The sequence below is a fragment of the Phaethon aethereus genome (assembly GCF_964289735.1).
Source record: "Phaethon aethereus genome assembly, chromosome: 13".
NCBI classification, from domain to species: Eukaryota; Metazoa; Chordata; class Aves; order Phaethontiformes; family Phaethontidae; genus Phaethon; species Phaethon aethereus.
Genome location: NC_138589.1, coordinates 11,388,326 through 11,400,602, shown reverse-complemented (window position 1 = coordinate 11,400,602; position 12,277 = coordinate 11,388,326). Strand labels below are relative to the sequence as shown.

General features: G+C 34.8%; 1 protein-coding gene across 1 annotated transcript; it reads left to right on the top strand.

Moving 5' to 3' along the window:
- Positions 1–488: 488 nt before the first annotated feature.
- Positions 489–11,961, top strand: SLC7A9 (solute carrier family 7 member 9; the record flags this gene model as incomplete). The annotated part of the gene is made up of 12 exons (XM_082005530.1): positions 489–593; positions 1,770–1,917; positions 2,862–3,104; positions 3,700–3,825; positions 4,154–4,253; positions 5,967–6,011; positions 6,353–6,476; positions 8,286–8,389; positions 9,176–9,272; positions 10,061–10,210; positions 10,775–10,949; positions 11,897–11,961. 12 exons carry the CDS (start codon positions 489–491, stop codon positions 11,959–11,961), a joined length of 1,482 nt encoding a protein of 493 aa, XP_081861656.1.
- Between the last annotated feature and the right edge of the window lie 316 nt (positions 11,962–12,277).

The following is a 12,277-nucleotide window of genomic DNA, read 5'->3' as shown; positions in this document are numbered from 1 at the left end:
CACCTCCAAGGAATTGAGGCAGGGCCTAATTTAACAAAGATCAGAAAGAAGCCTCCTAGATAAGAAAACAGACTAGCTTTTGGGAGAAAGATTAAATCTGTCTGGACCTCTGGAGGAATTCAAAGCAGGGACTAGCTATAAAACCTAAGATTGTTCCAGTAAGGAGATGCTCTCAACTGAATGTAACCCGAGACAGAAGACGAAGACATTCACTGCCAGGTGGGTATGAGGAAAATCCACAGCAGGTCAGATGGATGAGGTGAAGTAGACATAATGCCTCTTCAATTTCATTTCCAAGCAAGTAGCTGGACAGAAGTCCTTTGCCTGTGGGCCAGTGTCTGTATGTTTACATTTTCTGGCAATATTTAACTACATAATAATATTTAACTATTTTGGACCTATATATATCTGCAAAACTCAAGCAAACATTAATATGCTAGCCTGATATTTTGGTTTTATTTCCTTAGAGATTTCAACAACTAAACCAAATGGGTGAAGACAGCTTGAGGAGAAGAAAAGGAGAGGACAACGGAAAAGAGGATGGACAATCCATTCAGAGTCACGAACCCCAAACAATGAACCTACAAAAGCAGGCAAAACTTTTTCTTCTCCCCCTTCAGTCCGCGTGCGTGAGGGGCTGCACAGGGAGCCAGTCGGGGGTATCTGTGCACATGCATCAGCATCCAAAAACTGCAACTGGGTCCCAACTCAGCAGTGATGTACTACTATACTGGCGGTGTGGTTGCTTTACATTTTGGGAAGCTGCTAACTACTAGTTAAATAGCTCTGATATACACACAATTAAAAAGTAAGAATACATATTTTTTAAAGGTCTTTCAATTTTTCTTTCTGATAGCTTCAAAGCTGATCAAGTGAGACACTTCATAAACTTTGCTGTTTCTTTTCACATGTGCGTCTCCGGGGCTGAAGTGGGTTGTTCATCTCATTGCTTCTGAAAGTTTGTTAGTGTTTATAGCTATAAAATAGCCACTAGCACAGAAAGACAAGTGAAAAGTTGCCTCTCTCAGAAAATGATGGATGCTTTAGAAAACAGATGTGCCACTTGCTCTCAGGAGGGAGTGCAATTCCTCTTTAAATTTACGTATCCTGGAAAAAGATTCTCTATGTGATTTTAGTTTGGTGCCAAGACTGGAAATATATTGATGTTATTAGATTAGCCATAACTAGCAGGAAAATTAAGTAGCCCATACCACTGTTTTTTTTAGGAGGAGATGCCTTAATTTTTAGTAGTTTCATGTAACATGCTGGTCACTAGAGTCAGGGGAACATGAGATCTTTTCACCACCTAACAGTATGATAATTCTTGTGCACAAATACCTGAAGGAGAAAACTGAAGAATGAAAAAAAAACCCTCCATCTAAGAATGAATTTTCGAAGTTTAGAAAATTTGCTGAGTTCTTTAAGTGCTTATAAAAGAATTTCCGTGTTGAGTCAAAGCAGGGAAACGGGATGTTCACCTGTACAAGGTTAGATTTGAGACCCACATAATCGAAAGTATGGTTTAATAAAGCAAAGACACAGGCAGGCAAAGTCCAAATAACTGTACTTTTGGAAACGTCAGAAGTATGCCACAGGGTGTATATGCATCTTTAAAAGAAAGTTCGCATAGTTTAATATATTACTTTGCAGAAGTTGTATGTTGAGAGCTGAAAAAAGTCAGTCAGTAGCAACTATACTTGTATTACACCAAAAAGTAATTACTGAATTATTAGAAATTACTTTACCAAAATGTCTCATTTTATTTCAAGGTGGGCCTCATCAGTGGAATCTGTATGATTGTTGGTACAATCATTGGCTCAGGTATCTTTGTTTCTCCGAAATCAGTACTTGCCAATGTTGGTGCTGTGGGTCCTTGTTTAACCATCTGGGCAGCCTGTGGAATTCTTGCAACATTAGGTAACCGAGTCAACAAAGAATCTGAATCTTTGCTTAAATCTTTGTATCTACTGTTTCTGCATACTACTCTGTTTTCACAAATAAGCTAATAGCACCTAGGCCAAAATCAATCATATCCTGATGAGAATAGCAGTACTCAGGCAAAAAATTAAAATATGTACTGTTTATAAATTAAGTTTTTAAAATTGTAAAGTACATTTTCAGTTCATTTTGATAGCAAGTTTTAGTTTTGCTTACTTCGTCTAACTCATAAAAGAGAATACTTTTCTAATTAAATCACAGGCAAAAGGTGAAATTTACTGGCAGTCAGCTAGGTATTTATGCTGTTTTTATATTTGTGTAATTGTGTAAATAAGTGTAATCCTATTATCTGAAAATTTACCACTAAACACCTCAAAATACGTCAAGAAGTAAAATAGAAACAAATTCTTTGGTCATTATGTCAGGTACATAGCACATGCAAAAAACCTTTATGCAAGATGCCAGCTACAGCAATAAACCTAGAAGTATCACTGTAACTTTAAAGGCTGAGCTTAATAGGCATTTTACTTCAAAGTTGTGCAGCAAGTCTATTTTTTGAAGTTTCCAAAAGCTAGGTCAGCCAGTGCAGTTGTCACTTAGATACTTATAGTATTTGTTTCTTAAACAGAAATCTAATATGAAATCATAATGCTTGTACTTTCTTTGCTGAAGTCTTAAACACCAATAGTAGTTACAGTCCAGAACTTACTTAATAGTTGCAGTGTATTTTTTAAAATTGCTCACAATTAAAAATTTATTTTGCATATACAGTAAAATTACCAAAACACGAGAGTAACGATGCATTATATAATCCATTTCCTTAACTTTTCTACCTATTAAAAAGTGATAATCTGTTATAGCCAGTCATAGCTTAAGAAGTGTATGAACTAAACCACTAATAAGTGCTTTTCTTGTTAAATCAGGTGCACTTTGTTTTGCTGAGCTTGGTACAATGATTACAAAATCTGGGGGAGAATATCCTTACCTTATGGAGGCATTTGGTCCAATTCCAGCATATTTGTTTTCCTGGACAAGCTTACTCGTCACAAAACCCAGTTCATTTGCAATTATTTGTCTCAGCTTTGCCGAATATGCATCAGCTCCTTTTTATCCAGGTTGTGATCCACCCCAAGTTGTCATCAAGTGTCTTGCAGCAGCTGCCATTGGTAAGATTCATACTTTTTAAAAAAGACAAGATCCATAAGGGCACAGTGATTTCTGTTTGGCCCCATCAACGAATGCATTTCAGCACAGTGAGACTTCAGTAGGTTCATCTTCATGCAGACACCAGGAAGCAACCCTACACTGAACGCAACAGAAAAATTTGGAACACAGTACAGCTAGTCCTTCCCACAAAAACTAATTCAACAACATGTAACAAGGGGTTGAGTTTGGTTTAAAAATGGTTTGTTGCTAGTCTTAAGTTTCTTTAAGATAGATACAGCTGTGTAATGAATACTTATCTCTAGAACAAAAGGAAGCAAAATTAAGTGGAGATATTGTTTCTATATTTATCAGAATGCTGTGCAACTTCAGTGTATTTTTTTCTTAAAGGTACTATCAAAATCTTAATTCAGAAAACTTTTTCCTCACTACTTTAAAAGCTATCAAATATACTATGTTAAAAACTGTTTCAATAATATAGACAGTGGGAGGGAAAAGCAAAACAGTAAATAAAGGGAGGAGGGAAGTTTTAAGATGCGACTTCTCTTTCAATTCTGACAAATTTAATGCAGAAATTCATCAATTTATTTATTTCAGTGATAATTACAATAGTGAACTCACTGAGTGTGAAGCTGGGAAGCTATCTCCAGAATTTTCTCACAGCTGCTAAAATGATCATTGTCACAATCATTATTGTAAGTGGAATTGTTCTCCTTGCACAAGGTAATTAAATATACTTTACTTGCAAAAATTATTTTGGCTTCTGCTGTGACCATTAAAAAATTTCCCACTGACAGGAGTGGCACAACGATAATGCTCTCTTTTATTCAGTCTTTTAGTTCCAGATCTCTTGGGAACCATTGTATTTTCTTTTGGAGAAGGGGGGTGAGTGGGAAATGCAATACTACAGATCAATTAATAAAAAGTGGTATTAATTGATTTTAACAGTGAGATGTTGCAAAACATGAAACATGTTGGAATGCTTCTTTATCTGGTGAGCATTAATGAAATTAATTTCAACACTGATCAGTAATCTACATCTTATTTGCAGGAAAAACTGAAAACTTTAAAGATTCTTTCAAGGACAGTAAAATTTCTGTTGGCTCCGTCAGTTTGGCATTTTATAATGGACTCTGGGCATATGATGGATGGTAAGGTATCTTTAGTGTTAACAGCTACAGTTTAACCACCTTTAGCTGATTTACTCTCTACCTCTAGAACTCAAAGATGTGATCTGAAAAAGTTACATCTGACTTGTTATCAAGAATCCTTTAATGAATTCTGGAAAAAGAACACCAGTTTCGTTAAAAGAACCAAAAAACACCCCCAAACCCTCAAATCTTCAAGTTGCTGTTTATTAGGGAAAGAAGCTATACTGGATCCTGAAAGGGCTACTGCTTTGCTGGTGAAGGTGCTTAGATACTGTGGTAATGAGGAGAATATAACACAGTTTAATTTCATTATGTTAGGCAAAACAGCCTTCCCAGAGCCCCTACAGGTTACCCAATCAAATTCTATTTCTTGTGAAATATGCAGTGGTGTTTGGTTAGTACAGGAGGACATAAGAACAACATTAAGTGTTAGAATTCATGAAGTTCAGCTTTCAAATTTCTTCTTATTCAGTTTCATTTAGAATTAAAACATTTAAGTCTTCTTCCCTGAGAAGCTTGCAATTTTAAACTTCCACATCTGTTTATCCATTATTATCTACCATGTTAGATTTAAGAAAACACATTTGAAAATAATCACAGATATGGATGGATTTAGATTTACATTTATGTTCTACATACAGCATTTATATTTAATACCCAGAAGAGTGCTTTCCAGAATTATTTTCATAAGAATAAACTTATTTACTGGCAGGAATATTTAACTTAATCTCTGCCACAGTCCAGGAAATAATCTACACGTTTCATTTACTGAAACTAAAGGGAATGCCAGTTGGTCTAGGGCTGTGTTTGCACAAATATAATATCAAGGTCTGATCCATTAATGCTATTGTTAAATGTTCAAACTGTAAGTTTGCACATAGATCCATATTTTGGAAGGGATTAAGAATATAAATCTTAACTTACAACAAAGCAAGTCCCATTTAGATGCTTAAAACAGAATTTATTTTTAAACAGATTACTCTCTCAGTTTCTATTTCCAAGCTTGACTGGCTCCACTCAGGGATGTAAGTGATAATTCAGACATTTACCTAGGTTTAAGAGGGCAGGGAAGCTGGTGCCTAAATAATTATATCAATATGTAACCACCAGCCACCACTGTTTGAAAATTTGCCTGTTGAACTGTAAATACCAACTCCTCCTCGCATTTTCAGAAGTGGATGAGTAAAAATCTTGTTTCAATCTGGTCTATATGCACTAGCAAAAATAAGTATTTTGAAATTATAATTCTGATAGGTATAATCCTTAAAAAGATTTTCATAAGAGTCTTCTAGACAATACAACTTACAGAACAATTGTGAAACTTTAGGAGACTTGCTTCAGTCCTTGCAGTGGGTATGCTTGTGCTTTTATTTCAAAAGACTCAGATATCGCAAAGCTTGAAGTTCAAAGGCAATGTTGCAAATTTGAGATAAATGTCTGCCAAATTTTGTTTTGCTATTCTGGGATATTTTATCCAAGAACTAAGACTATCTCATTTCAAAATCTCAGAGATACGTCTAAAACTCCGAGGGGGGAAAGATAACGGAGGAACAGATGGTGAATAAAGAGGCTGACATTTGGATAAGAAGCTCACACGGTTTTTTGTCCTGCAGTTTTATGACTTAAACAAAAAAAGAAGTAACACCTGACTTCATAATATATTATTTCAACACTTGACTGCTAATAATATTGTATGAATGTTTTTCCTTCCAGGAATCAACTCAATTACATCACAGAAGAACTTAAAAATCCTTACAGGTAAAATGACATAGGAAAGCAGTGTTTCTAACAACAAAAAAATCAAATACTTAGTATTTTTGTACAAGCAGGCATATATTTTGGCTTGTTTTTAAAAGCAATGGTTATTCAAGGTTTGAGCACTAACAAAACAAAGCGAATTAGCATCTCTTACAGGCTTCATAAATTTGCATAAATTTGTATTTTTCCTTTTTGAAAATCCTGATTTCCATGGCTCTACAGTAAAGAAATGTAGATACACCTGAAGAGCATACTAGGAAAAGTAAGAGTCCACAGTTTACTGTGACAACTTTACCAGTGATATAGCAATGCTGATGGAGTCTTACTTTTGCATTCTTTAGAAATCTACCGCTATCTATAATTATTGGAATCCCCTTGGTTACAGTTTGTTACGTTCTGATAAACATTTCATATTTCACCGTAATGACTTCAACAGAACTCCTGCAGTCCCAGGCAGTTGCTGTGGTAAGCCACTTTATTTTGTAATAGAGCATCTGAAGAAGGCTGTGTGCATTAAAGTCATGAGCAAAATGGAACCTTGTAATTTTTCTTAAAATACAATTAATTTATGTATAAGCTGTCAGTGTCACCTTTCCCCCATTATCTACTGTCATTTTGTAATTAAAATTTATTTCAGTAACGCTAAAAACAGTAGTTTTATCATATCCCAAGGAAAAAAAAAAAGTGTAAGTAAAGCAATCTTCAGCTATAGCTCAGAGCTTGACTGTTTTCCTTAAGCACCAAAAAGAGCTGCTGCTTTGCCCTTTTCAGTGTTTCCAGTACTTCTGAGAAACTAGCACATGCAAAGTGAGAGTAGATCAAAGTTTGCTGTTGTAGAAATAACAGCAAGTAGTCCATAATTCACTTAGCTTTGTTAAAAAAAAAGGCAAGAAACATCCTTTTTATATATTTATACATTGCAAGACATACTATTACAGATAAAATTAAAGATTATGTACATTTCTAAAATCTTAGCACATCTGTCCCTTCAGTTCCACTTGGTAAATTTTCTGTGGGATATCTGTCTCCGAAACAACTGTTGAGAGGTCATGCAACAATTTTTCCTAGTGTTAATATTTTGGGAAAACAAACAGTGTGTGACATGCATGCAAAATGCAGTGTAGCACAGTGGAGTATGCTAATGTAGAAATACTTTAAAAAAGTTAAAAAATGAGTATTTTAACACGTAGAACTTCAGTGCATTTCAGCATCTTGTTTGCACCAAGAGGTACAGCAGTGTATGTATGTTGTTGTATCTTGTTTACGAACTAGTCCTCTTCAACATACCACTCAAGTCAGAATCTGAACACCACACATCAGCTAGCACTAAACTCAGGCTAAATTAACAACAAAATCTCAGCACTACCACTAAGCAGTACAAAGACAGCACAGCAAATAGCAAAAGGAGAGTGCACTGTATAAAGAGGTCTATACATCTGTAAGTAGACTTCTTGCTTAGCACTGATGAGTGTCCTACTAGTGGACAAAGAAGCAACACTGATGTTACACTTGTGCAAAAAGTCAAGTAGAAATCTTTATGCTTGACTTACTAAAAATGTTAACAACTCCCCAACTAAAAACCCAAACCCCACCTGCCAAAAAAGTTTTAATTCAAATTCATTTACAGTAGATCAATGTACCTACATTAGAATAATGGAATAGTTTGGGTTGGAAGGGACCTTCTGAGGTCATCTAGTCCAACCTCCCTGCCATGAACAGGGAGATGGATTAGATCTAATCCATCCTGCAGTAACAACAAACATACCATGGCAACGGCAAAAACTGCAGCATAGTAAAAGACTGTAGCAAGTTTGTCCTTTACTTGTTCACCCATAAAGCCTAGGTTGCCATGCTGTCAACTACTAGGGCTACTACTGCTTCTATATAGGTTGAAACCAGCTTGCGTACGCGTGGCACTCTGCTGCTATGCTACCTTTTCATTTTGCAGACACATCCCCAAACTAGCTGTCTTTAACAGAATTTAATTTCTGTATATTCTTTTACATCTGTCTCCTCATATTTCCTACAGATGCTGCATCTCAAACACCATGACAACAATATTCCACTCTATAAGGAGTGGTTCTTGAATTAATTCAGGTCTTCGTTTGGCAAAGCATTCTTTAATAACCACACAAAATATACAAAACATGTTTTTATTGGTAACATACCTTTAGATGCCCATTTGCTGTACTTTTAAAGAAGCTCCGACATTACTAAATATACCAAATGGTACTTAAAATGACAAAAATTATTCATTTTAATCCCATATCCCAGACATTTGGAGACAGAGTCCTTTATCCAGCCTCTTGGATAGTTCCTCTCTTTGTGGCCTTTTCTACAATTGGATCTGCCAATGGGACCTGTTTTACTGCAGGCAGGTAAGCTCCCATTCTAAATATCTTAAAACAAAAATTTTTAAAGGATGTAAAAATTTATATATACTTTTATGTACCTGCACACAAAGATATAGACATTAGCCTGATCCAAATGTACCAAATGTAGTTAAAAAGTACCTGCAACTGCAGCTATATTTAATTTTCAGAAAGAAATGGTGGCTATGAAGGTTTGAAAAATTAGAAAAAAGGTCTCAAACTTAATTCAATGCAGGTACAACACAAAAGGTTTTTTCCATCTCATGAAGTTTAAAGCTAAGAATTAAACAGTTAAAAAAACCTACCTGTAAGAACATGACTACACCAGTAATGATGAAGAATTGGAAAGAGAAACTATTCCTTTCTATCGGTTGTTCAATGTTTCCATTTACTATTTAAAAATATTTTAAATTTCAAATCCATTTGAATATGATAAAGCTGTAAAGATCAATTTTTTGACAGAAGGTTGTCAATGTAGCTTTTCCATATGAAGCAAATTAAAATTAAATATTTTTCCAAAATATTTTTAAATTAAGTGTGCAAACTAATGCTTCTGAAATTAGTTTCAAGTTCACTGCTTTAATACTGGTTAATTCCTTTATTTCAGTCCACTACAATATTTCTTAAATCCCATTGCATATCAAAGGAAATACTGAGGAAATTATAGTCAGATGTAGCCACACAATAAAATAAACATGAAAATTAATGCTACTCAATTTTTTTTTTTGGTAGTAATGCCACTTAAAGTCTAGGTGCCACACTAACTAGATTGCCTTGCTTTTGTTTTGTCAGACTTGTTTATGTTGCAGGTCGTGAAGGGCACATGCTAAAAGTGCTCTCTTACATTAGCATTAAACGTTTAACACCAGCACCTGCTATCATATTTTATGTAAGTATATGTTCTAAGTACAGAAAAATAATTAACAAAAATTCTGCAGTAATACATGCTTCTGTAATTTCTTACCAGCAGTCTTGACACATATCTTTGACTATCTAGACGTGGTAACTGCTGAATACATATTAGGAAAAAAGACAACGTAAAAACCCCTGAATTCTCAATTTGAACAGTTTCATTCCAGAGTTGGATTTTAAAATAAAAATATGTTTACGAATCCACAGCATGAAAGCAAATTAAAAAATTAAATCAATTATTAGTATTAGGCAAATCCCTTATTTCACAGGATGTCTGAATGCAAGCTATCACTACCTTATTTCCTCCCTGTAAGAATGCATTTACAGCTCACTAAAAAAATTCTATTCAGTAAATACATTTTAAAATAAATCTAGAAGATTTTGTTATTTTTATTTTACCCATTTATAACAAGATACATTCAAAATTCAATTGCTTTGTTGACTCCCAGTAACTTTAATAACCTAAAAATGTATTAGTATCTTCACTTCCTCCAAGATACGTGGTCAACAACAAAAGAGATTTACACATACAAATTTAAGTCTTTTGACTTAAGATAGAATTAAGATTACATACAAAAATAAACACATTGGCAGGATGTGGACACTATCTTTGAAGGTGCTGCAATACACTTAAGACCCAGATGTTTAACTGAAAGCATTCACAGATCACAGTCTGGAACACTAAACATAAAACCATACTGATACATAAGTAAAATTCAGCTTTCTTTTATAATGGATTATACTAATTTTTATTTTCATTTTTAGGGGGCCATTGCTATTATTTATATTATCCCTGGTGACATTAACACACTCATAAATTATTTTAGTTTCGCAGTCTGGATATTTTATGGTTTAACCATACTTGCACTCATTGTTATGAGGTTTACAAGAAAGGAGCTCAGGAGACCAATCAGGGTAAGTTCAGCATTCAGTATGGCTTTCCTCCATTCCCATAAATACTGAAACAGAACTCATCCTAAATATCTGGGTATTCAAACAACATCCTCAGGCAGACTCCTCCTTGTTTGTCTGGTTTTTTTCCCCCTCTTAACTGAAACCTAGCCATTTATTTGTAGATCTTCTCTTTCTTCCTGTTTTACACTAGGAAAAAGCTCATAAGGACTGGGAAAAGATTACACAGTTCTTTATTTCTACTTGCACAGACCACAGGCATTTTTAGCCAGATTTTCAGGGATGGGAAACTGCAGTCAGCAGATACCCACTGAAAGAGTACCCAAAATAAGACACCAGGTTGTTGCACTGGAGTCAGGTCCCAGATTTTTTTTTTCTTGGTCAATTATTTAGCAGAAGAGATTTCCTAGCTGTATTCTTGCTACTCTTTCAATTGCCCCATCTAATTCCAGAAATTTTGAAAGAGAAAGATGCATAAGGCAATGAAAACATTCTTCTTTCATATATGCAACTTCTGTAAGAACAGCAAAAGAATAAACAAGTAATTTTGTGCTTTGTATCTTGCAGATACCCATCATCATTCCAGTCATAGTGACATTAGTGTCCATTTTACTGGTACTGGCACCAATCATCAGTGCACCTGAACTGGCCTATTTGTACTGTGTTTTATTTATACTTAGTGGACTTATAGTTTATGTACTTTTTGTTCATTTTAAATTCAGCTGGCCCCAAAAAATATTAAGTAAGTATACCTCAAATAGCCAGGTCCAAATTCCACAAAACATTGCTCAGCTTTACATTAATTACCGTAATGAAGCTCATTATATGGTCCATCCTATCTAAATCACATGGGTGGGGTGTGGAGGGAGGCAATTTTCCAGACATACAGTGAGGGACATATAGTGAGCTCTACTAAAGATTGTATTTTATTCCTTCCTGTGGGGAAAAAAAAAAAAGTGTTGTCTGACTTCAGGAAAAACAAAACTTAATTAACAAAAAAGCAATAATACATCACTGTAGTAGCATGAAGAAACTGACTTTTAAGATGAACAGAACTATTTTATCTGTTAAGTTAGTTTTTCGATTGTCTGTATTTCAAAACATTGCTTCAGCCATTAACTAAAGATTATCAGACATACATTCTTATGCCACAAAATATTGTGCTTTTAGCTCAGTTTATACATTTTACTACACTTACTAAGGCAAACATTAACAGCATTGAGATCAAAAACAATCACAGTGCTGCTAAGTGAAAGTTGTGAGAACCCAGTCTGACCATTTGTAAAATGATTTTGCATAGTCTCAAGAGAAACTCTGCAATTATCTCCAGGAAAACAGGATACACAGATGTTTCTAAAAGGGAAAGCAGAACCAGCTGAAGAGGACAGAATTGTCTGTTCTACAGACATGAAAAATCCTTCTCCCCCCCGCCCTTTTATTAAATATTATGTAATTATGCAATTAGAAGCAGTGTACTCAAATAAGAGTAAGTTTAGAAATCCTGGAATGTTATAGCTTGAATCCGAAGATCGCTTTTATTTCCCACCCCTTATTTTTTAAGTTTCAGATATGAATACAGAAAAACCAGACAACTACTCAAAGATAGTTTTCTCACTTGGAAAAATAATAGAAGTCTGAATAGAAACACTGTTCTCTCATAAAGCCTCTAACAATAACTTTTTTTCTCAGAGCCCATCACTATGCACCTTCAGATGCTTTTGGAAGTTGTTCCAGCAGAGGAAGTTGCTGAATAAAATATTTTGTATGTACCAGGCTGTTTTTAAGCGCTATACTCCTCCTGCTGAAGGAGATTCAGTTTAGTTTGGCACACATTTATACCTTCTCAATTGTTATGTTCATACTAGTGTATTATTTTTGCAACACTTTAGTACTTGAAAAATGTTAAATATAAGAATAAAAGGTTTCTGAGCCAGATATCAGCGTCCAGCAGAGCTGTTTTCATTGTTTGCTAATACATTACAGTATCTTGTTTTCTGCATTAAAACTACTCAAAATAAGCAAGAGGAACTTTCCCATTGTGAAGATTGCAAAATCTGCCAGCAACGCTGT